Source organism: Panthera uncia, chromosome D4 (assembly GCF_023721935.1).
Source record: "Panthera uncia isolate 11264 chromosome D4, Puncia_PCG_1.0, whole genome shotgun sequence".
Lineage (NCBI taxonomy): Eukaryota > Metazoa > Chordata > Mammalia > Carnivora > Felidae > Panthera > Panthera uncia.
The window spans coordinates 60,259,265-60,285,243 of NC_064807.1; the positions used below are offsets into that span (position 1 = coordinate 60,259,265).

The 25,979-nt window shown below is 42.3% G+C and overlaps 1 protein-coding gene across 3 annotated transcripts in view; it reads left to right on the top strand.

Moving 5' to 3' along the window:
• Window positions 1-23,650, top strand: part of NR4A3 (nuclear receptor subfamily 4 group A member 3) — a 37,841-nt gene extending 14,191 nt beyond the window's left edge. For all 3 annotated transcript variants that reach the window (XM_049627285.1, XM_049627290.1, XM_049627276.1), the window contains 3 exons: window positions 5,260-5,459; window positions 7,714-7,892; window positions 20,996-23,650. In XM_049627285.1, the coding sequence (XP_049483242.1) occupies window positions 5,260-5,459; window positions 7,714-7,892; window positions 20,996-21,243 (627 nt within the window). In that variant the 3' untranslated portion in view covers window positions 21,244-23,650. The remainder of the gene's footprint in view (window positions 1-5,259; window positions 5,460-7,713; window positions 7,893-20,995) is intronic.
• Window positions 23,651-25,979: the final 2,329 nt, after the last annotated feature.

Here is a 25,979-nt window from a genome sequence, read left to right on the forward strand (position 1 = left end):
TTGTTTCTCCTTGAAATGTAGCTATTCTCTGTCCCACAGTTGCTTTTCATTTAGCAATACAAGTATATATAGATACTGGGCTTGGCTTCAGAGCCTGCATAATTACTGATGAGGAAATATACTTAAGGTCCTCATTAGTTGGTCATTTCAAGTATTTTTCAGGAAACTAGGATGTTGCTTGGTAATTGGTATCACTCAGTGTAGTAAGAGATTCCAAATACAAGAGATGCTGCTGGGATAAAACCAGGCACCAGCAAATGGCATTTAAATATGTTAACAAGAAACAACGGGGCGAACGCGTGTTAGACTACAAAGTAAACAGTATAAAAACTCTGCAAAAAAACTGTTTTCATGAAGCTACTCAGAAAACCCTCTCAAATTGCCACCAATTCCCTAGATGATTTCAGGCCAGCTCCTGCGCTACGGTGGGCTTTCGTTTCCTCAACTGAATGGTGAGGAGATTGGACTAAATGCACTGCCACGATCCCTTCCAGCCTTCTTCCCTGACCCTCTGACCATTACACTTGCTGTAATTCCACTGTGGGTAGGGCTCAGCATTTCCCAAAGTGTGGTGTGCCAAAGGACCTAGGGTGTTTGCTTAAAAATTCAGATTCCTGGGCCACACCCAGACCTACGGAATCAGAACGGGGAGCAGAGGAGGAGGCAGACAGAAATCTGTTTTTTAACAAGTGCCTCAGATGACCTGTTGACACACTAGGGGTTGAGAATCACCAATATAGTTTAATAAGAACAATCCAGTTTTACCTCAAATCTATTTCCCAGCCTTTTTTGAGACTGAGAAGGGATGGGCAATAGACATAAAAATTTTCCGGAAAGTAACTAAGTCGTTTAAAAAATATTTATTGAATGGCTACTGGGTGTCAGGCACTGTTCTAGAGCAGCAGACACATTTTTGAGCAAAAGAGTCCCACCCTCATGCAGCTGACATGAAGGATAGAGAAAGTAAGCAAATGTATAACTGTGGTGATGCCATTAGTGGGAGGAGAGGAGGCTTTTTTGTTTATTATTTTTTTTTTTTTTTAGCAGGGGAGGCGGTTAGATCAGAAAAGAAGAAATTTGGGGGAAAACATATTTATTGCCAGTTTTTAAAGTGTCACTTTTTATAGTGTAAGAACCTAAGAATATGTGTACGTAGTTTGGCTCATATGTAGTGATCACATCTAAAATGTATAAAGAAATATAAAGACTCAGGGAAAAATAATCTTCTACAGGGAGATAAAACGTTCTTAGGACATTTTACATATTTAGCCTGGACTGGCAGTGAGAGAGTAAATAATATCAGATTCCATTCTGCTATGAAAATGTCACATTGCTAATGTAGGGCTGGCATTCACCAAGGGTCTCACTGGATTCCCATTCGAATAATTTATTTTAGGCCAGCGTTGTTTCTGAAGTCTGATCTACACAGCCATATTATTGCCATATGGAAACTAACCTCTGTGGTTGTTTTCAGCTTTAGATTCTCATTCTAGGTAATTTGGAGAAACTTCCATCTGACATTAGCTGTATCCTCTTCTAAATGGCTAGTAAATGTAATACTGTGTCTTTGATTAGAAGTAAAGACAGATTTTTTTGATGCATAAAATTATGCATACAGGCTGGAATAAAAAGCATAAACAGGAAAAAAAAGATTCATTTTTTAAAGTCATTCTCTGTTTCACCAAAATTCAATTGGAATGATCAATAAACAAATGTTTCCAGATTTTCTCTGGTGAACCCCAAACCTGCCTAGTCCAGAGACAGAGTAATGTAGAGGAGAACAGAAGCAGAGAATGGGGATCTGGTTCATCCAACTCCAGGGCCAGTATGCCTTGGTGAGGTTTGATAAAAACTGCTAGGCCAGGTGAGAAAGTATCTAAAATGTTTTGTTCTGTTTCTTTAAATCTTATGTTCAGTAGAGGCAACACTGGGTTTGTCTTTTCCTCTAGCATTGGATGCTGACCCACCAGTCACCCCCAAGTTACTGGTGGCTCAGGCTGAATCCAGTTTGGCCCCAGAATTCTGGAATGTGGACCAGAATCACTGCAGGTGAAGCCCAGAGGGTCTGGCTGGAGTCTGGCACGCCAGGCCTGCTGGCTTTTCTCCTTGCTGGACTCCATCACAGACAACTACCCACGCAGGGTACACAGGGTCCACATCTCCCTGTGTGCAGGATGCATGAAATGTGAGCCCAGCAGGGACAGAGCCCTGCAGAGGATGCTGGGTGGAAGCTAAACACTCCAGAGGATTCTGAGCAAATATTGAAAGCAGAGTGATTATTGAGTTGTGAGCCATGGTTTCAGAGAAGTCAGCACAGGAGGGAGCTGCTAGGTGCCATTCCTAGGGAAAAGTTTACAACCTTTGGTCTTTTTAACCAAACATACAATTGTTTAACATACTATTTTAAAACAAAATAATGCTGAATCAGTGTCAAATTCCAGGCAGTAACATCATACCTGGTATGATTAGCAACACTTAGAATCATCGAATGCAAGAACCAACATTTGGAACATTTGCCAGGATAGATGATAGTCTGTGCCAGAAAATACACCTCAACAAATTTCAAAGAATAGAAAATAGACAATGTCTGTTGTCAAACCACAATGGAATTAAACTAGAAATCAATAAGAGAAAGACAGCTGAATGCAAAGAGCCAGATGGAATCTTCAAAATCAGGTAGCCCAGTCCCTTCCTTCTCCAGAGAAGTTAAGCGACTTGTCGAGGGCAGCACAGCAAGTCAATACTAGAGCCTAGGGGAGGACCCCATGACCTGCTGCCTGGTCCAACATTCTTTTCTCTACTCCAGTTATCACTCAGGAGTTTCACATGTAGAGCTGTCGGCTTCCTAAAGGGCGTTTTCCTCCTGTCCTTGGAGGTCATATGGAATTAGATTCATATAAGAAGAGAAAGCAAAAAAATAAAATCCCTTTTTCTACTCTCCTCCAGTTAGTAGTGTATGTGCTGAAAGAAAGTGTTGGGAAGTGTCATGACACCAGGATCATGCTGACATCCTTGACTATCTGTGGGAAGAAGGACTACTTCCTTCTCCTGGACTTTGCTCCTGTGGAGTCCCACCACATCACAGAAACATCCAGGGCTTCAGAGAACCCAAGCCCTGCATGGGATTATTGAGAGCGGAGGAGCCAGGACTCCAAACTGGACCTGATGGATCCTAGAAAGTCAGGGCTGAGAATTGGAAATCTTCCAGTTTTTTCTAACTTTCCCCTTTCCCCATTTTATAAATAAGGAAGTGGAGGGACAGTGTTAGTTCCAAGTATCATAATCGTTATCAGTATCATCACTGTCATCATCAATCATCTTCCTTGTCCTGGGCCCTTCACGAATATTATCACATATAATCCTTACAACAGAATCTCGAGGAGGCTATTATCCCCATTTTACAGAGGAGAAAACTGAGGCTCAGAAAAGTGAAGTCTTTTACCCCAGGTAACTAAAGTAAGCTGCAGAGCTACATTATCTTACAAATTAGGGACCTGGACAAATCTAGGATTAAAGCAGCTGGGCCCTCCGACTGATGGTGTCTTTTGTTATTTCGTATGCCTCCTGGGAATGCAGAAAGGGGAACAAAAGAGACCCAATTGAGAGAAATGTCTCATTTCCTCATGTCTACGTTCTCAGTCGGTACCTGGTGCTTATTGGCAGTTCTTCCTCCAGTCAGGTTAGGGCGTTGTGGCAAACCTAGGCAGTCCCATGACTATTCTTTCATTGCACAATATGCAACAACACTTTATTGGGGGTCCATTATGTGCCAGTCACTGTGCTGCTGACAAAACATGGGACCAAATGAATACACACCCGGAGACCTCCAATTAGAGCAAAGCAAAATGCTTTTTAAAACTATCCCACAGCTACCAGTTGGGAACATCAGACACATTAACAGCCAGGAAGTGTAGGAGCGGAACACACAGGGCCATGTTTAAGTCTTAACTGGACCACCGTTGGTCGTGTACCTTGGGAAAGTCTCTTAACCTCTGTGAATTCCCTCTGAGCCGGAGTTTTCTCATCTGCAAAATAAGGATTAAAATCCATATCCCAGGAGGAGCTGAGAGAAAGGACGCAAATGCACACTTAAGGAAATGATGCACATATTTACATGAATGTTTCTGCAGATCTCTTAAGTCTCTGTGTTGTTGGTTGTCCCTTGATTATTATCTTGCTATATCAATCTTCCTGCCTAAAGCAGGAAAGATTTTTTTCCTCCAGTGACTCAGGCAAAACCTTGACTCTACCAGAATATCCAAAAGCTGGGCAGGAACTTCATTCCTACTTGTACCTTTCTTCTCCTGGGATCCTTTAGATCAATGCCATCCGATAGAATATTCTGCAGTGATGGAAATATTCTATATACCACACATGGCTTTTGAGTACTTAAAATATGGCTAGTGTGACTGAGGAACTGAATTTTCTTTCTTTTTTTTTTTTTTTAACTTCCATTCATTTTAGTACCCACAAGTCCTGAGTCTGATAGCACATAACTGTCTGGGCCCTACTAAGAAGACACCCTCCCATCCCCTTCCTGATTTGGTTTATGTCACAGCAAGCAAAAATCATTCTCTTCTCCTGTTGGTTAATTCTGTGATTCCTAGACTCCAGTGTCCATGAGAATCAGCTAGAGATCTTAATAAAACAGTTTCTTGGTCCTACCCTCAGAGTTTCTGCTTCTGCAGGTCTGGGATGGGGCCCAAGATGTTCATTTCTGGCACATTCTCAGGGACTACACTTTGAGAACTGTGGCTTAATGAGCATCTTGCTTGGAGACAGCCATGCTCTCCTGGAATCAGTAGACCCTGGAGGCCTACTTGGACACAAACCTCTAGGGGTAATGGTTCTTAACAATGGTTGCTCTTTGGAATCACCTGGGGAGCCTTTGAAATTCCTGCTGACCAGTCTCCACCCCAGACCAGCTAAAGTAGAATCTCTGTGCCTAGGAGCTAGACACAGTGTTTTTTAAAGCTCCCCAGATGATTGCATCAAGATTGAAAACCACTGCACTAATGGGACTTAACCAGATTTCTTTTGTCTGTGAAGAGGTAACAAAATTTGCTCTGTTTACATTGTGAGAATCAGATGAGACTAAGTGCAAAAAACAAACAAACAAAAAAAAAAAACCACAAGTGTTTATGTGAGACCTAAAAGTGAGGATTTAGGCACTGATGGCCTGGGAAGAGCCAGCTTGTTAAGACTGCTGCTGCTTCTGCTGCACTGAGATAATGCTGTTGTGTGTGGTTTGCATTCCAGTACTGTCCCACCGAACAGGCCGCTGCAGGCACAGATGCCGAACATGTGCAACAGTTCTACAATCTTCTGACAGCCTCCATCGATGTATCCAGAAGCTGGGCGGAAAAGATTCCCGGGTTTACTGATCTCCCCAAAGAAGATCAGACATTACTTATAGAATCAGCCTTTTTGGAGCTGTTTGTTCTCAGACTTTCCATCAGGTAATCACTATTTATCTTTTTTTCGTTCTCTCCTTGCTTTGAAGCAGTTGGAAACCTGCTGGGTTTGTTAACTGAGTCATCGGTGAAAAGTTTGCTCAGGAAAGAAATAGGAAATTTGGTCAGGCATTAAAAAACCGGGCAGTGGGTAGAGCACTGGACTGGTAGCCAGGACGCCTGGGTCCTAGTCTCAGTTCTAACATGCACTTGCTATAAGACCCTGGGCAGGTCAGTGGCCTCACCTGAAGTTTACTTTCCTTTGTAAAATGAGGTTAGATTTGTTGATCTCTGAAGCCCATTGCAGTTCCAGCATTCTGTGATTCTGTGAAGATTCTCTCATGGTGCATAAGGTATTTCCTGGCAGCAAGTTTTTGTTTTGAACATTGCATTTACCTCATGGGTTTCTATTTGACAAGTTACTGTCCTAGTACCCAAGCTGGGGCTCTAAAGAGTTCCCACGGCTTCTCAACCCCCCAGTGTTTACTGCAGGAGAATCTGGATCAAAAGATTTGGTTCAACCTATCCTACTCAGTGACACCAAAGACAGAATGGCAGTGAATTTTCAAAAAGCTGGAACCTGGGATCTGTCTAAGCTTTTCATACTGTGTTACCAGAAACTCTTGTTTAAACTGCAGATTCCCGTGCCTCATTCCCAGCTATTTTGGTTTGGAGCTACCTTGGAGAACGTTCAGAAATCTGCATTTTTAACTCATGTTTCAGCAATTCTGAAGCCAGTGGCCTGAGGTCCATGTTTTAAATACTGAGACTGAACGATTGTGTCCTTTGTATGCCTCTGTGGCGGGATCTGTGAGAGGAGGAGTTACATCTAAGGAGTCAGTAATTAGCATAATTACAGCCAAGCCGGTGTGCACAGGAGCCAAGCCAGCAATGTAACTGTCACTTGTTAGGCAGACAGCAAAGGATTAAGTAAGGGATAAGCTCCCCACAGGCAGGTGCCACATATGCCCCATTCACTAAGTTTTCTCCAGTGCCTGGCTCCAGGAATGGCATATACTTGGTCCTAAGGAAATACTTGCTAAGTGAATGAATGAATGAAACTACTCATCCAAGAAGCACAAATTAAGAGATATTAACTTATCGCAATAGGCTAAAAGAGACAAATATGTAGCAAGAGACTGGAAAATGAAAAGAAAGGTAAGATTCAAGTAAGGACCACAGAGAATTCAGAATTAGTTACACCTGTTGCTCTTTGAGCTCCCCTTGTGTACCAGGCCCGGTGCATAATCTTTCAGATCCTTTATTTCATTCCCACAACAATATTAAGAGGTAGCAATCGGGATTCCTGTTTTACAGGTAAGGAAAAGGAGGGATTAAGAGTGGCATAGGCCCCATAGCTAAGTGGTGACATCTAGGTGTTCCAAGGCACCTGTCATGAGAGACAAACGAGGTGATGATGGACATAATATAAACTATCAGGCAGATGTAGAAATAGCCCTGCACCGGGGCACCTGGGTGGTTCAGTCGGTTAAGCATCTGACTTCAGCTCAGGTCATGATCTTGCAGTTGGTGAGTTTGAGCTCTGCGAGCCCTGCATTAGGCTCTGTGCTGACAGCTCAGAGCCTGGAGCCTGCTTCAGATTCTGTGTCTCCTCTCTCTCTGCCCCTCCCCCACTCACACTCCGTCTCTCTCTCTCTCGGTCTCTCAAAAATGAATAAACGTCAAAAAAAATTTTTTTTAAGTAGAGAAGGATATGCAAAATGACTGTTTTACTTTCAGTGACTTTTTATTTTTGTGATTGACTTCTGGCGGTTGCAAGGACTTGGTGTTCTTAGAGTCTGCAGAGTGGAATTGTAGTGTCTAGTCTCGGGTCTTTTCAGTTTTTGACATTTGAGAATAAGAAGGGAAGGAGCCATGAAGGGAAAAGGCTTGTGTTCACTACAGAAAGAGGCGGTGCACAGTGCTTCACTGCCGTGCTCCTGGAGTGCCTGCTCCTCTGTGTCCCATCCCGGGTGGGACAGCAACTGATTCTCATAATAAGAGTACAAGTGCTCCACCCCAGCTTCCCAGGGCTGATGCTCACCAAGAAAGTTCGCACAGACAAGTGGAGGTGGTTGTTTATCCCAGGAGCACAGTCTCGGGCATCAAGAGTATCTGGGCAAGTTTCACAGCATAGGCTGCCGGGTTCTGAACACTGCCGCGTGGTTACTCAGGTGCCTTTGTGTTATGGTGTTGGACAGACTGAACACACCCATTTAATGTGTCTCTCTCTCCCACCCGCCATGACCTTGTCTTATAGGTCGAACACTGCTGAAGATAAGTTTGTGTTCTGCAACGGACTTGTCCTGCATCGACTTCAGTGCCTTCGTGGATTTGGGGAGTGGCTCGACTCCATTAAAGACTTTTCCTTAAGTTTGCAGAGCCTGAACCTTGATATCCAAGCCTTAGCATGCCTATCAGCACTGAGCATGATCACAGGTAAGCACCAGCTGGTCACCAAAGTGACTGTGTCCCTAGCCCCCCTTCCTCTCCTTTCCTGTGTTAAGGGGTTCTGGCTTTGGCTGTCACACACACACACACACACACACACACATACAAATTAGGATAATGACTGCCACTTTTCTAAAATCTGCTGAGTTTAACCTTGTTTAAACAAAGAAACATATATCTGCAACTTACTGCCATGAACCTTCAGGAAAAATCTGAATTTCCACAGAAGCTCTGTTGACGTGGGACCAACTGCTTCTGGGTTATTTTTACGTGGGGTTTTTGAAGGAAGTTTACCTTAACTAGCCTGTTCCTATGGAGCAGAAGGGGCAAGTCTCCCTTTCTCCCAGTCCTTGGTGGGTGACCCAAAGTAAAACCAAAAAATATGAAACATACCTTATTTATTTATTTATTTATTTATTTACAACTTTATTTAGCAACTTTGGCGGAGAGCTGAGAAAAATAGATATTTATGAAAAGCAAAAAATGGCTCAACTCAATAATTTTTAAAGGTTGAGAACCAGAAGCATAACACATATTCAATTTCTGTGTTATGCCTTCTTCCCCCTAGATGCCTCTCCCTTTCTTTCTTTTTTTTTTTTTAAGTTTTATTTATTTATTTGAGAGAGACAGAGAGAGAGAGAGAGAGAGAGAGGGAGCTGGGGAGGGGCAGAGAGAGATGGAGAGAGAATCCCAAGCAGGCTCTGAGCCGTGAGTGTGGACCCTGATCTGGGGCTCAAACCCACAAACCGTGAGATCGTGACCTGAGCCAAAACCAAGAGTTGGACACTCAGTCGACTAAGCCACGCAGGTGTCCCTCTCCCTTTTGGTCTTTTGGGAGAGAAAGGTTCCCAAGACAGAGTGAGAGAGAAAAAGAAAGACACATCAGTGAGAAGAGAAATACCACCTCCTTGTGGCTGCTCTCAGAGCCCCAGGCCCCAGCTCCCTTTGCCCCCCTCCCTCCACTTCCAAAGTGTCCTGTTCAGTCTCATCCTTCTCATCAGACTGGGGCCTGGTGAACCAGTGACAGAGGTTGGAGGCTTCAGAAGAGGCTAGCCAGACCTGGGGCTCACCTGCCATCCTTGTCATCAGAGCCAAGCATGAGCTAGGCTGTCGGACTAGGAATTAAGGTTCAGATTTGCTACACTCTTAGCTGTAGAAAACATGTGTTTTAGGAACATAATGAGCTTCACAGAGGACCAAATCCATCCTTTGGTGCAAATGGGCCCATTTTTCTCATGCATCAGGTGGGTTGTTCACATGCACCTTCTTGTGACATCTCCTGTCAATGACAGTGAGATGCGTCCGAGTGCCTTAAGAGGCTAGGCTGGTTCAGCAGTTAATGCTTCATCTGAAGGCAAATAGAAGTAATTAGCACATGCTACGGTAGGACTCAGACACTACTTTGTTCCCTCAGTGTTCCAAGTGGAACCCCACTTCCTCCAGGTTTTTGGTCCTTCTTTTGATGGCGCCTACCAGAGATTTCTGAGGGAGCCATTAACAAAAACAGAAGCAAGGCCATCTTGAAGAGGATGAATTCCATTTAGAGGGCTTTCAAATGGCTTGTGGGAGCACCTGAGGAAAATAAGCATGTTCAAGGCACAAGTTTATTGCTCCCAGCAGGACTGGAGTGAAATTGGTTCAAAGGCTACCTTTGAACTAAGCTCTTCAGCTCAATTTCAAAACCATTCAGCTCTTCCTAGGACTGTTCAACATTCAAAACTAGAAAGTACAGAGTTTAGTTAATTTAAAAAAAAAAATACTAGAGCCGCCTTGGCTTTCAGTAAACAAAACCAGTACATTGCCACATCTCTATGGAAATGACTGTTGAGTCTAGTTAATCAACAGGTGTTCACTGATCTCCGTGCTCTGCAGCGTGTCAGTGCGTTTTCAGAGATAGCACACATCCCTGGAGGAGACAGAATGCACAAACTAATGCATGTGGTACAGGGTGTTGTGGCATAGTAGGGATGGGGGAGTGGGCACAGAGTGCTGAGAGATAGAAGGTAGGAAGTGGTCTTCTCAAAACAGGTAATCTATTAAAAGCATGAATGGTCCTAAGGTGCCTGGGTAGCTCTGTCAGTTAAGCGTCCGACTTCAGCTCAGGTCATGATCTTGCAGTTGGTGAGTTCCAGCCCCGTGTCAGGTTCTGCGCTGACAGTTCAGAGCTTGGAGCCTGCTTCAGATTCTGTCTCCTTCTCTGTCTGCCCCTCTCCCACTGATGCTCTGTCTCTCTCTCTCAAAAATAAATAAACATTAAAAGCAGGGATGGTCCTTGATAAAGGCACAGGATATCTCCAGGGTAAAATGGAAGGACTGAGAATTCTAGAGATAAATAAAAATTCACTAAAGCCGTTGGAAATATGGCTATCATAAGTTTCAGGAAGGAAGTGACCAAAAAAAAAAAAAAAATAGCGTGCTGGGCAGTGAGGCTGGCATGAGAGCTAAGGGTGGAGCAAGGCAAGAAGAGCCCCTGACATCAGTGAGGAGGTCAGAGTTTATTTGGAGGACAATGGGGACCCATGGAAAATTTTGACCAAGGGAGAATCATAGCCAGGCTTGCGATTTAGAAAGAGCTACCTGGGTAGCTCAGTCGGCTAAGCATCCCACTCTTGGTGTCGGCTCAGGTCATGGTCTCATGGTCTGTGGGATCAAGCCCTACGTCGGGCTCTGCACTGACAGTGCGGAGCCTGCTTGGGATTCTCTCTCTCTTTCCCTCTCTCTCTGCTCCTACCTCACTGGTGCTCGCTCTCTCTCTTTCTCTCAAAATAATGATAATAATAATAATAATATTAATAAGCAAACATTTACAAAGAACTACCCTGACAGTTGGCTTTGAGCACAAATGAGAGGGAAGAGGCCAGTTCAGGTACAGGAGCTGTGGTTTAAGAGGAGAGCCACTGAGGCTTACACCTTTTGTTGTTGTTGGTTTACTCTTTAAGTAGAAATTAATATATGACTCTGAGGCCAGGACATGTGGGTGCCAGACAGTCCCCGCCTGGAGATACTGGGCAGCTCAGTGTAGCGAATGCAGAGAAGGAATTGGGAGAAGGTGCTGCTAGTGCTGTCTCTGCGTCCAGTCCACTGTGTGTCCTGTGGCTATAGCCGCTCAGCCCGCTGCCCTTTCTGTGGGGATGTGCTCAGGGAGGAGGCAGTTTGGCACAGCAGACACAGCATGACGATGGGATCTGGCACCCCCAGGTTTGCATGTGGGGTCTTGCATTTAACAAGCGTGTGTTATTCAGTAACACGTTTCCTTTCTCTGAACTTCAGTCTTCCCGTCTGTGAAGTGGGGATGACAACAACTCTTCCATGAGGCAGCAGTATGGATTACAGGAAAGTAGCTTTGTGATGGAACCAGACCGGATTCAGAATAGGCACTGCATCCACCCACATTCCATCCTGGAGTGATGGTGACAGGGAGCCCCCAATATTAGGCACACGCCTGCCCCTTCCCCTTGGAAGCCCTAGGTAGTCGAAAATCAAACTCTGTGGCATGAGGAAGTGGGTGGTGGCTTTAGGAGGTATTAAGTTTGGTGACTATCTCAAGCATCCTTGGATGCTTGAGAGGCCCAAAGGATGACACTGGTATTGAAGAAATGAGGTTGCACTTACCAAGCACTTGGGCACAGCGGGGCCACGTCCTTTATGGGATACTGCCCTCAGTCCCGCCCACCTGTGCAGAGTTGTTACAGGTGCTGCGGGTATAACCCACAAGAAAAGTTAGCCCCTCTTGCCTCATTTCTGGACCTTGCAATACTTTGTGACTTGCTGGTTGGGAGAGTGTTTGAAATGTGTGAAAGCGTCAGGAAATGGCAGAAAAGGCGGTGCCTGGAAAGCAGCAGTGTGCATTGTTGCGGATATTAATTTCCATTTGAATATGGGCTCCCGTGAAATCCTCACTTCTGAATAAGACCCACTGATCGTACAGGGTGTTTGTGGAATACCAGTTGGACTATTGGCGTCAGGAAATTCATCCCAAAATAATTGTCTACCCCTAAACCACAGGGAAGAACTCTTGAAAAGGAAGCAGAATGTTAGAAGTTTTAACCAATCTCTTTTCCAGGAAAATTATTAAGAATCCGCGCAGTATTAGAAGTTTGCGCAAACGTGGCTTTTCTTTTCTAATTCTTTTTTCTGCTTCTTCCACCTCTCTCTAGGCCCCCTTGTGATAAACTAGGTGGGGAGGTGGGGCAGGAAATGGTTTCTTTCAGATCGCTCTCATTCCCCACAGTTGTGGTTGTCAAACGTTTTTAAGTCCCCAGTTTTTCTGCCCTAACCGCCCTGTTTAACCGGTGCCCCATCCCTGACATGGGAACAACCTACAGGCTTTGCTTCTGATGGGGTATCTGTGAGGAGATGTCTAGTTATAGTTAATTATATTTAATAAATAAGAAGCTCCCCAAACATAAAGTTAGTGTGGAATCACCATTTTTATAAGTATCCATTCATTAAATAAATATTGAGGTCCTACTATGTGCCAGGCCTGGTGTCAGTTTCTTGGGATGCAAAGATAAGCCATGGATAGCCTACTAGGAAGTCCTATGTGATTTTCATGTCACGAACTTGATGTGCAGTGGTTAGTGCCCAGGTCCTTAAAATGGACAGATTCAGTGCAGGGTAAGGCCAGACTACTGCTCACTCTTTTAGGGCAGAGAAAGGTTGAAGTGCTGGTCATGAATGACTTCCCAAGGAGGTAGCATGTAGCCATGGGAAGATAGAGAAGAAGGACATTCCAGACCAAGGGAACAGCATCGCAAGGGCTTGGCATGGAGCACTTGAGCACCTCTGGGGTAGAGCAAACACAGTGGCATTGCATCACATGTGTTAAATCGCACCTGTAATCTCAGTAGAAAGAAGAACCAAAGGAGTGCAGTCTATTATACTCGATGACTATGTATCCTGGAGTGAGCAGGAGGGAGAAGACATGAACACAGTGTGGGCCCTGGGCTCTCTACTTCTAGTGGTGAGAGCTGCACTGTAGGGAAATTTAGAAGATTTTCAGGGAAAAGATTGATTCCATGTGATATTTATCTTATGGCCTGGGATTATGATCTAGCCTCAGAGTACAATGCATTTCCCACATAATGAAAAGGGGAAAAAGATCGGAAAGGCCATTTTGGACCAGATGGTGGAGAGAATCTTGAGTGCCCAAATGCCGTCTTGCTAATCACTTCAACGAAAGGATGTTCTCCATAGCTTTCTTTTCCCTCTCAGGTCTTCTGTCAAGTGAGAAAATGACTTTTTTCTCTTATGCCTTATAATCTTTCTCCTGGTCTTGTTGGAACATGAACTCTAAGATTGAGGAGCAGAAAGGAAGGCTGAAGCAGGGGCAGAAAGCAACGAAACAGTGTCATAGGAGGACCGGGCAGGTGGCTGATCCTGCCACACCCTCCACCACCTGTCTTCCCAGAGCTCATTCTAAGTGGTTACCTGGTTACCCTGTGTTTATATCGTATATGGCCATCAGCTGCATTGCAAAGAAAACTAAGTGTACAACTTGGCAAGGCAATATCCTTTTTTTTAAAAAGGGGTGGGGGCAGTCTCAAGATTTGGAGATGGGAGATCTGAGTTCAAGTCTTCACTCTGCTACTTCCTAGCTGGGCAGTCTTGGGCTAAGTTGCTTACCCTCTCTGAATCTCAGTTTTCTCATTTTTCACAGAGATAATGTCTACTTGCAGGTTTCCTATAAAGATTAAGTGAGCTAATGTGTACTTTGCAGAGAAAAAAATATTAGCCAAACCTTCATTATTATTATCCTAAGTGTTATTTTCTTACCTCCAGGAAGAGCTAGCTATTCTCCTGAGAATCCAGAACAATTTCCTGCATCCCTATAATTGCATATACACATTATATTAAGTAACTTATTTGTGTCTCTTCTTTTCTAAATAGACTGTGGGTTTCTTTAAGGGCAGGGAGAGTCTTACTCATCTTTATAATTACTTTGGCATTTAAAGGCGTCTGGCACATGGCAAATATTGGTTAAATGAATGGGTTAATTGTGAATTTCAGAAAGTCTCCCAAATTAGGAAAATTAATTATTTTTAGCCTACTACTTTGTTATTAGAAAATAGTCTGAATTCCTGAGGACTACCTTATTTCAATTCAGATTAATTCAGTATTATTTATTGAGCATCTGCTCTGCGCCAGCCACACAAATCCCTCCTCCTCAAAGAGTTTGTGGTGTCGTTAGGGAGACAGACACATACTCTAATAAACCAAAGACAGGCAGAGTGGAAAGCACTATTACAGCCTCAGCACAGACTGCTGACCAACCTGTGGCTTCCTGATCAGTGTGAGCTCGGTGTCTCTGGGGACCGCCCAGCAGTGAAGGATGTTACGTATGCAATAAGAGGTAGCAGTGAGATGACTTCCCCAAGAAAGAAGGGGAGCTCAGAGCAGGAAGGTCCTGTTTGTTTGTTGGGGTTCGTTTTCCCCTTCAGCTGGAACTATCTCACTGTGGTCTCCATGCTGGCCTGTGCCCTGAGACCTGCTCAAAAAAAGAAGGATTTGCTTTTCCTTATTGGGTGTCCTCATCCCCTGTCCTCATACCCTGCTGCTTGACATGAGGAAGAGAATTTCTTTTTTGTATGGGTCCAAGAGGCAGAACTGGGCCCTGTAAAATTCAGCTCAGTATAAGAAAAGCTTGATCCAGGAGCAAGCAGCACTGGGGAGTTAGGTTTACAAACAGAGGCTAGACAACCACTGGTTGCAGACTGGCCCGGGCATCTCATGGGGACCAGAATTGACTAGAGCAGAGTTTCCCTAACTTTCATGTGCATGAAATCACTAAGCATCTTGTTAAACTGCACGTTCTGATTACGGAGGTCCGGGGTAAGGCCCAAGATTCTGCATTTTGATGTTGATGCTGCTGGAGGAGGGACCACACTGTGTAGCAAGGGACAATGAAATCTATTGGTAATTAGGATTCCGTGAAATTAAGAATAGCCATCGTTTTAAAATACCCAGTGCCAGGCACCGTGCCAAGGGTTTTACATGTGCTCTTTTGTTTGTTTAGTAAGGAGATTTGGAAGGACCTGGGATGGATTACAGCAGAGATGGGAAGCAGAGGGACCAGCCAGGAGCTATTGAAATGATGAAGGTGACAGATAGGGAAGACCTAGCCCAGAGGCTGCAAGCTGGAGAGGAGGAGCTAGATGAGAGGACCATCACAGAGATAATAACCTAAGTTCTTCGATGGATTAACTAGGACGGCTGGGGGGAAGCAATCATTAGAGATGGTTATGGGAGTGATGGGGAGGACTGTGAAATCATTAAAAGGCAAACTCAGAGCAGTGCCTGATTTGAAGGGACATTAATGAGTTGAGTCTTAGACATAGGGGATACTTGCTAATATTTGTTACTTACTGTATGCTGGCATCGGCCCAAATACTTCACATGTATCAATTCATTTACTTCTCACCACAACCCACGAGGCAGGTACCATTATTAGCCATATTTTACTGATGGGTCAACAGTCATCAGGCTCATGAGTGGTAGATGGTACATCCAGGAAATCTGGCTCTTAAGCTTCTAATACAAGAGGTTTTAGAGTTGTGAAGTTCTTTACCATTGGGTGCTGCTTATGCCCTACTTGTATATTTATTCTGAGCAACCTACATGTTTAGTATTCAGTGAATCATATTTTACAGATCATGGTTCCTCCATGCACATATTCATTCAACAGACATTTATTGGGTGTCTCCTAAGTAGTAAGCTTGGTGCTGTAGGTATAATGGTGAGCAAACACAGTCCATGCCTCCATGGAGATTATATTTAATGGAGGAGGCAGGCAAGAGTCAGACCAATGTCTGATTTCAACCTGTCATATCCTTCAAAGGGGAAAAGTAGAATGCCATAGGAGAACATGGTCTAAACTGGGAGTAAAAAGGAATGTTCCCTTGAAGAAATATTTGATCTGCAATCTAAAAGATGGGTGGCTCAGTCAGGTAAGCATCCACCTCTGGAGTCTCACATTGGACTCCACGCTGAGCATGGAGGCTGCTTAAGAAATAAAGGATGAATAGGTCTTAACTAGGCAAAAAGGGGAAAACATGAGCACAGACCTAAATACCTCTATCATTTCAGTCAATCTCTCCCTTTCTCTCTCCCCCTTCCCTCTCTCCCATTCCTTCACTTTCCCCTCTCCCTCCTCTCTCTCCTCTTCCAATTGCCTCTGTTTCCTCTCTCTGCAGAGATGTCTATGGCATGGGCAGCTAAAATTGCATGGGAATCCAACAGTTTCTTTAAATACTCATACCACACAGGTCAGGAGTATATGATCTGTTGTCTGTCTGTTTTAGTCACTGCTCTACCCCAATGGCTATAACATTGCTAGGCACGGAATAAGCACCTAATACGTATTTGTTGAAAGACGTAATTCATTAATTAGTTCATTAGGTACACAGAAAGTAGGAAGGAGTTTCAGGGGGGCTGAGCTCACCTCAGGATGAGGAAGAACATTCTAATATGATGTTCAAAGCATCCTGGTATAGTAGAAACACATCTGGACTTGGAACAAAAGAAATTAGCCATTTGCTAGTTTTGACTGTAAGTAAGTCATGAAACTCTCTGAGCCTCAGCCTTCTTAACTATGAAATAAAGATCATCTTTGTCCTGCCTGATTCACAAGGATGCTGAGAGGTGTGATAAAATAATCTAAGTAAAAGAGGATAATATAAAGTGCTACTAAGTTTAGTTTTATTACCCAGCTGGTTCTGGGCACTCTCTTTGTGATCTCTTGTGGTGGGGATTCTTGTCTTAGGTGGGAGTGTGATCTGAATGATTCAAATCCTTTCCAACTCATATGTACTATGACTGTAACATGTAAATCTATTAGTTAACCGTTTCTGTAAGATGCAGTTTAAAGCTTTGAATGCATAAAGGTGAGTTAAAATACTGGAGTATTGGATAAAAATGATGTAGATCAAAAAGCAAGAAGTGCTGAAGACCCTGTTTTGTTTAATGGGGACAAAGATCTTACACTAAGATGCATGTGATTCTCTAGGAAGGGGGAAGTCCAAATGTCCAGTCTCCCCCCGGATTGAAGTCTCTGTTTATTAGCGCTGCAGCCATGTTTACCAAGCTGCAAAAAGAAAGAAGGTCCCTTAAACTAAAATGTCAGTTATTGGGGTTTTAAGGAATTTCAGATTACCAGGAAGGTCCCAGACACCTAGTGACTCCCTAGTGATTTGAAAATTTGCTTGCTGCTGGCAGTAGTTTGCATGGAGACCGAATTTTATCTCAGCCCTTTTGAAAAAGTAAAGAAGCCACAAATCCAGTAGCTGTTCAAAACAACAAAGAAGGTGCCTTTGGCTTCTAACAGGAGTGTCTCTGAATTCCTCAAGGAATTCCAGGCCTAGGGTTGATCCAGCTGGCAGGGAGGTATCGATCTCCACTTGAGTTCACTGAATAAATAATGGTTGCCATAGTTATTGAGCAGCCACAACTGGTTGGAGAGCAGGGAAAACTCTGAGGCTCCTTCTGTGAGTTTGGCCATAAGAAAGTCTGGTTATAAGGTTCCATAATCAACCCCCTCCCAAAATCCAGCCAACACCTTGCTCCATTCCTTTATCCTAAAAATGAATATGGGATCTTGAATATAATTCAAGACATGGGGCACTGAAAGGAAGGGGAAGTTCAAATCAACGGATTGGTATTTTATTCTGGGAATAGTGTCCCTCCCTGGGTTATGAACCTAATTTGATATAGCTCAGTATTGATAGAATTTACTATCAGCATGATGACTGTTTGATCATGTTACAGCCACTAGAGCCACCAAATCGCAGATTGTTCTGTGTTAACACTGTTTCAAACGTAAATGCCACTAACTTGGAAATTTTAAAAGAAAGGAAAGGAGTTATCTGATAATCTCATAAATATTCTCACTATTTTGTTTCCTTTCACCCTTCTCTATATGCAGAAATAACTTCCACTTAGATGTCATTGCAGTTTAGATACCATTTTATATTCTATTTTTTCTTTAGTGTGATATTCTGTATTTGTCCACGTTGCTTCATAATCTTCATATTTGTCCTTTCTGGTGTCTACAGAATCTCCCATTACGTGCATATACCATTTTTTTTACTTAACAATTTCCCTATTCTTCTACCCCTTACCTTTTTCCAGTTTTTTTTTTTTAATAGATACTGCTACCCCAAACGTCTTCATGCATACAGTTTCATTCTTCTGAATTTTTCCTTCAGATAAATTCCCAAGAGTGGGATTACTTGGTCAGAGGCTATGCACATCTTATAGCTTTTGAAGTTTATTGCCAATCTTGCAGCTTGCCTTTTCACTTTTGGAGGGAAAATAAAACTTTAGGCAGAACACCATTGCAGGAAGAGTTTCTCTTCAAGTTCACTCCCGGGTGCATCTTTTGAGACTAAGCAAAGGGACTATGTGTATGTAGTAAAGATAAAAGTAGAGGACAGGTTTGCACCTGGGCTGATTAGCTAACAGTTTGCAATCATGCACTGCAAACCTTGAGAAGTAGGGAACTTTACTGCCTTTTGTCTGACCCTGTGGTTGCCAACCACTTGCCACATGTCACGCAGCATCGTAGGTGCTGACGGTACCACGCATGGAGCACCCTGCAGTTGGCAGAGCACTTTCGGGTTTCATCATCTCAGTTAAGCCTCACAATGACCCACGGAAGTAGGTTTTATTATAATGGCACTTCTTCTTTTAATTTATTGTGTAATATTTAAGACACACGGAAAAGGGGGAGCCTGGCTGGCTCAGTAGGTAGAATGTGCAACTCTTGATCTCCGGGTTGAGTTCCAGCCCTGCGTTAGGTGTAGAGATTCTTTAAAAGTGAAATCATAGAGGCACCTGGGTGGCTTAGTCAAGAGTGTCCGACTCTTGATTTTGGCTCAGGTCATGATCCCAGGGTTGTGGGATCCCAGTGCTGAGTGTGGAGCACTGAGCATCAAGTGTGATTGATTCTCTCTCTCCCTCTGCCCCTCTCCCCCATTTGCATGCACACACACACACTCTCCGTCTCCAAAATAATAATTTTAAAAATTTTTTCAGTAAAAATAAAAATCTTAAAAAAAAAGACACACAGAAAGGAATGAAGGATAGAATCCAGACTTGTGTGTCTACCGCCCTGTAATCCCCATTCTCCTAGAAGGACATTGAGCTTCAAAGAGATTAGGTCACATGGCTAGTAAGTAACAAAACCAAAACCAGAATCCAGATCTGTCTGACTGCACACCCAGTGCCCTTTTCTCTATATTATGATGCACTGAGATGAGATGCCTACAAGTCACAATCCAACTGAGATGCCAACCAGCAATTTTCATGGTTGTACTTTAATATAATTACAACCATCAGGCTGGAAGGGACCTGAGAGGTCATTAAATTCAACCTCCTCCTTTTAAGATAAGCCTTGGAGAGAGAGGAGCTCACCCAAGTTGTACACAACTAGCCAACCTAAGGCCAACCTAAGGAAGAATGCAGATCTTCTGGCCCCTGGGCCTCCTTTGATTTAGAGCAAGAGAAGAAAACATTGCTGGACATTGCTTCTTTTTGCTGATTGGCTTTTGTTTTAAGGAAATAATTTCCCCAACAAAAATATCCCCAACTGAGGATTAAGAGTAACTTCTTATCTTCTGAGCATTGAGTAATGTGTAGAAATGTTGAATCACTGAACATTTCTGTACACCTGAAACTAATATAATGCTATACCTTAATTATACTGGAACTATATCCCCAACTGAAAAAATAAACCTAGGAAAAATTAGACAGTGTTGCCTGATTTCCCATTGGAAGGATGCCTTCCATCTCACAAGAATTATTGTTTTACATGTAAATATACTTAGAGATACAAGCCCTGACTGAGATAACTGGGGCCAAGCCCTTCTCTCAGGAAAGAGGCTCTGGTATCTAAATGCTGAGGGAGAGCAAAGTGATTTGTACTGGATGGCAGGCTCCTTTCTGATTAGAGATGCAACATTGTTCTGGGGCAAGAGGACAAAATCTGCCTCAGAAAACTGAGTTCAGATCAGTTTAGCAGTTAAGGTTTATCACTTAACCTTAAAATAAATTAGGGGATCATAATATTCAACATGGGGATCATTTTATGTATTGTTTTATAAAATATGAGATACTGGTGTTCATGTATTGCTACATTGTAGAATGCCACAGTGCCTGTTTCTGGGCCTTTTCCCTTCTCTTTGACTTTTTCATCTCCACAGCAGGAAGACATGTGTATTTTGTACAGAGTGCCTGGTGTAGGTCAATAGGTGTTTCAAGGGGGGGGGGGGGGCAAAAAAAAAAAAGAAAAGAAAAGCTGGATTCTTCTCAGTGCTGGTTAGCATGAAAGCATGTGCATGAAAACATGAAGAATGTGCTTTATGCTGGGTCTTGGGGGGTAGCCCTTGCATTAGCAAATGGAACTGACCGAGCCCCTTTCCCCATCTGTCAAGATGAGAACATTAATTCATTTGTCTGGACGTGTTTCTTTGTCACTCTAAAGAGTTGCTTCCTGACAAGGCTTTCATATGTATGCAAAATAATAACCACTCTGTCGTTCACTCAGTGTGACTATGTGCCAGGAACTGTGTGCTTCACCTAAGTGGGTCCTCCCAGAAACCCAAAATTAGGGACGATTATTATCTTCATCTCATAAGGACACTGGGGCTTAAAAATCAAGTGGCTAACTCAGGGGCACACAGTGAAGAAGTGGCAGGACTAGGATGCAAACCCTGGTGCCATTGGAGTCCAAAGGCCACGAGTTCCCTCCAAGAGGGAGGCGCTTGCATTGTAACATGCCATCCCAACTGCAGGAACAAGACGTGGGCTTCCATTAGGGATTCAAAGCCTCTTAAGATGTGACTGCCTCCTGGGGCGCCTGGGCGGCTCAGTCAGTTAAGTGCCCGACCCTCGACTTCAGCTTAGGCCGTGATCTCACAGTTCGGTTCGTGAGTTTGAGCCCCACACTGGGCTACGGAGCCTGCTTGGGATTCTTTCTGGTCCTCCGCTGCTCGTGCGTGTTCTCTGTAGACAAACAAACTTTAAAAAGATTTTTTTTTTTTTAAATAAAAGATGTAACTGCCTTCCAAACTTGCCCCTTTTCCATTGCTCTGCAGAACGACATGGGTTAAAAGAACCAAAGAGAGTAGAGGAGCTATGCAACAAGATCACAAGCAGCTTGAAAGACCACCAGAGTAAGGGACAGGCTGTGGAGCCCAGCGAGCCCAAGGTCCTGGGCGCTCTGGTAGAACTGAGAAAGATCTGTACCCTGGGCCTACAGCGCATCTTCTACCTGAAGCTGGAAGACTTGGTGTCTCCACCTTCCATCATCGACAAGCTCTTCCTGGACACCCTGCCTTTCTGAACAGGAGCAGCCTGAGGGGGGAGCCTCCTCATTGGCTAGTGCCTCCGACTTGCTAAGCAGCAGAGGATTTGGGTCTGGACACCTACCATTTTCTGTCCTTGCTTAAGAGAAAAAAAAAAAAAAGCAGCTCCTGTAGAAAAGACTTTTTTTTTTTTTTCTGGCACTTTTCCTTACAACCTAAAGCCAGAAAACTTGCAGAGTATTGTGTTGGGGTTGTGTTTTATATTTAGGCTTTGGGGTTGGTGCGGGAGGGGAGGGTATAGTTCATGAGGGTTTTCTAAGAAATTGCTAACAAAGCACTTTTGGACGATGCTATCCCAGCAGGAAAAAAAAAAAAAAAGGATAATATAACTGTTTTAAAACTCTTTCTGGGGAATACAATTATAGTTGCTTTGTATTTAAAAACAAGAACAGCCGATGGTTGTTCGCCAGAGTAGGATGTGTCTTGAGGTTGATCTTTAGAATACACTTCCTGTGTCAAGGGTATGTATGTGGTGCAAACAAGGCAGAAATTCTCTCTTCTTACTTTCTTTCTTCCTTTATTTTATTTTAACAAATGGTGAAAGATGAGGATTACCTATAAATCAGACATAGCAAAACAATAATGGCAGTTCGCTTCCATATACAAGTGCAATTTTTAAAGTGCTGTCTTACTAAGTCTTGTTTATTAACTCTCCTTTTTTTATATGGAAATAAAAAGGAAGCAGTCATGCTGGCAAGTGACACATGTTAATTTTCCTAGCAGAGGCTTTGTCCACCTGCCCTATAGAACCCTTCTGAGGTATGGTCCATCCAAGATTTTAGGCGATTCTTAATGGATCCAGATCTCTGCCCTAACTGTCCAGCTGTCCCAAAGGGGGCTCAGATTATAAAATGGATTGCATACAACTGAGTTGGTTGTGCTCTATCAACCCACACAGAGTTCCCTAAACTTGTTCCAGTTGATAGCAACTAGCTGACACATTCGTTCAGAAGCCCCAGGAGCATTCAGTGAGTCTCACATGTCTGATCCGTAAATAAGAACATACAAATAAGTAGGAACTGATCATACAGGGTAAACATCAGAGGTAATAAGATTTTTTAAACATATATAATTTAATTTTTGTTACTGGTTACAGAGACAATTTTGGAGAGCAAGCGAGTCTTATTTTAAAAAAAATTATAGTATGAATGTGACTACTAGACAGGATTAGTGGGCTGCGTTTCAACATTCCGTGTTCGTACTCCCTTTTGTATGTTTATACTGTCAATGCCATATTACTACGAGATAATTTGTTGCATAGTGTCCTTATTTGTATAAACATTTGTATGCACGTTATATTGTAATAGCTTTGCCTGTATTTATTGCAAGACCACCAGCTCCTGGAAACTGAGTTAGAGTACTTAAATGGGGTGTTCACAGCGACTTGGATACACCTATTAGAAATTAAATAAACAAATATATATATAAATATAGCAGGTTACATATATATATTTATAATGTGTCTTTTTATTAACCATTTGTACAATAAATGTTACTTCCCATGCAGTTATTTTATGGTTCATTTGCAGTGACTTTTAAGGCAGTACTGTTTAGCACTTTGATATTAAAATTTTGCTTATGTTTTGCTAAATTCGAATAATGTTTGAAGATTTTTAGGTCGAAAAGTCTTTATATTATATACTCTGTATCAAGTCAAAATATCTTTGGCCATTTTGCTAAGAAACAAACTTTGAATGTCAAACTGATGTCACAGTAGTTTTTGTTAGCTTTAAATCATTTTGCTTTAGTCTTTTTAAAGAAGAAAGAACAGAACTATGCTGTTTATATTGTCATTAAATTATACAATCAAACAAATGCCAAATGAATTGCCTAATTGCTGCAAAGGGTAACCCAGATAGCAAAGCATATATGGTTTTTTTTTTTCCAACAGTCATTCTGATATTTGATCATGTATTATGTTTGTGTGAGCTTTTATAAAAGATTATTATTTTTATACCTAGGTGGTGGGGTCTGCAATGTTAGGATCTTGGAATATTAGACTTGGCAGGGGCCTGACTTGTTGACTGGTCCCCCACCCCTCCGAAACTCATACAGGAGAAAACGGGGGCCCAGCGAAGAGTAAAGATTACCCAAGATCCAACAGGCTGGTTGGACCAGAACCAAGACTAGGACCTGGTTCTCCTTTCCATAGTGTTTTTACCCAACTTACTACATCTATAGGAAAATAGGCTTTTAAAAATAACCACGACCATTTACATTTTACCTGATGACCATGAGGAAAGTAGTACTTTTGCATTAATTTTTTGAGCTTATATGCAAACATAATAAACATTATTAAATATCAGGAAAGTTAACATTTCATACAAGGTAGCTTCAGATCAAATTCAAATTGAATTTGAATAAATTAGAAATGCTGTGCATACATAACCCTTTTGTGCACCATTGGTATTGGAAAGTTAATCCTTGTTTTTTGTCATATCCATAAGAGAAAAACAAAACAAACAGAAAAACCAGAGCCCTGGAGAAATGCTGTTACTTTTTATTTTTACACCCATCAGATTTAAGGAAAAGACTTTTTAGCCGTAATATTGATTGGTTGAAATGAATGAAGGTTTTTAGTTATAGGTCTAGACGCTAGTGCTGAAAATAATGGTTATAGCCAGTGTTCTTCCGTCTTCCATAGTTGTAATAACTATGAGAGCTTCCCACATAATCCATCAATTCAACTCCCTTTTTTTGTCTTGATGTTGACACACAAGTTCATACAGAGTGGATGACCAAACTAGCTCAGAAGAGGACAGCAAGAATTAAAGCAGGTGATTCTTCCTTGTGGGAGAGCTCTCTCAGTGTGAACACGCCTTCTGTGGGCAGAAATCAGGAATCCACCAGCTGTTAATGGAGAGTGCCTTGCCTTTCATTTCAGACAGCAGAGTTTTCCAAAGTTTCTCTGCTCTTCTAACAGCATTGCTCTTTAGTGTGTGTTAACCTGTGGTTTGAAAGAAATGCTCTTGTACATTAACAATGTAAATTTAAATGATTAAACTACATTTTATCAATGGCTACCGGTGTGTTGAATAAGCATGCTTCATTGAACAGTATTCTCTTAATCATTTTTAGAATAGTATTTGCTGTGAACTCTTAAACACATCCCAAAATAGATTTTTTTTAAAAGGCTTACTAATGCTGAAAAATTAATAGGCATTCTGAATTGGAAATATATTAAACCTCACTGATTGGGAAGGACATTCTGAATTCAATAACCATTTATTGACTGCTTCCTGTGGGCAAAGCACTGCTGTGTGCTTTGAGGAGATACAAACATGCACAATTTTTGTATTGTGCTATTTTCTTTCAACTATATATAACTGTGTGTATATTAAATGGAGCTAATAATTTATTGCCTAAAAGTATTCTTTAGGGGTATAAAGGATTTATTTCTCTATCAAGATGATGGATACTAATTGTTTGTGAACCAGAATTTATAACAATCAGGATTAGAGTTCTCCAGGGTTGATCAGAACTCTCTGCCTTTTTGCTGACGTCATTACTGCTATATTGCCTAGAAACCCCTCACTGTGGGCAATTCCAATGCAACTTTCATTCATCTCTGCCCCAAACATCATATATTCTGAGTTAGTGCAAATATATATTTTTTGTGGGCATTGATGGCTCAAAAAAAGAAATATAGAGCTCTCCCAGTCTACTAAATCAGTTCATGCACAGAGTATTTTCCATGACATCTAAGTGCCATGTTTAGCCCAGGGCCAAACCCTTCTTCCTGCTTCTAAGAAGTACCTTCAGTACCTTCATTTCTTCAACTATACAGTATGATTACTAAGAAAAGAATGAGAGAGTTGGTAGAGCTCCATCTTGCATATGACTTTAAATATAGGTGCTCAGCCACAGGGGAAAAAGAGTTCATCTTCTTCTCTGGGGACTCCAGAGGCAAAAGTCTGGTTTGAATGGGAAGGGAGGTGGGAAATCCAGGGCTAAATAAGGGGGATGTGCTTGTAGTTGAAATTTCCACAAGTTAAATCCACAAAGACAACACAAGAAGCTAATTGCTGACTTTTCTTAACTGGGGTGAACTACACATAAAACTTACATTCTTAACCATTTTAAAGTGCACAGTTCAGGGATGTTAAGGACATTCACACTGTTATTTAACCAATCTCCAGAGCTCTTTTCATCTTACAAAACTGAAACTCTATACCCCTTAAACAATAGCTCCCCATTCACTCCTTCTGCAGCCCTGGTAACCACCATTCTTTCTGTCTCTATGAATTTGACTACTATAGGAACCGCATGTGAGTGAAATCATACAGTATTTGTCCTTTTGTGTCTGGTTTATTTCACTTAGTCTAATGTCCTCAAGGTTCATCCATATTATAGTATATGTCAGAATTTTCTTCCTTTTTAAGGCTGAGTAATATAGCAATGTATGTACATACCACATTTTGTTTATCCATCCATGTGTCCATGGACTTTTGGGTTGCTTCTTCCTTTTGGCTATTGTGAATAACACTGCTACGAACATGGTGTAAAAATAACTTTTCGGGACCTGCTTTCAATTCTCTTGGCTAACTGTTGATGGTTGAGGTTAGTATAATATAAGTGCTTTGCAAGGATAATCTTGATTATAAGTGATTTTTTTTTGCCTCAGGCACTGATTTCAGGCCTTCCCCATTTCTCTCTCAGAAGGCACCTGAGGTCATTTCATGAGCAAGCTGTTTATAAACCTTTGCTCTAAGAC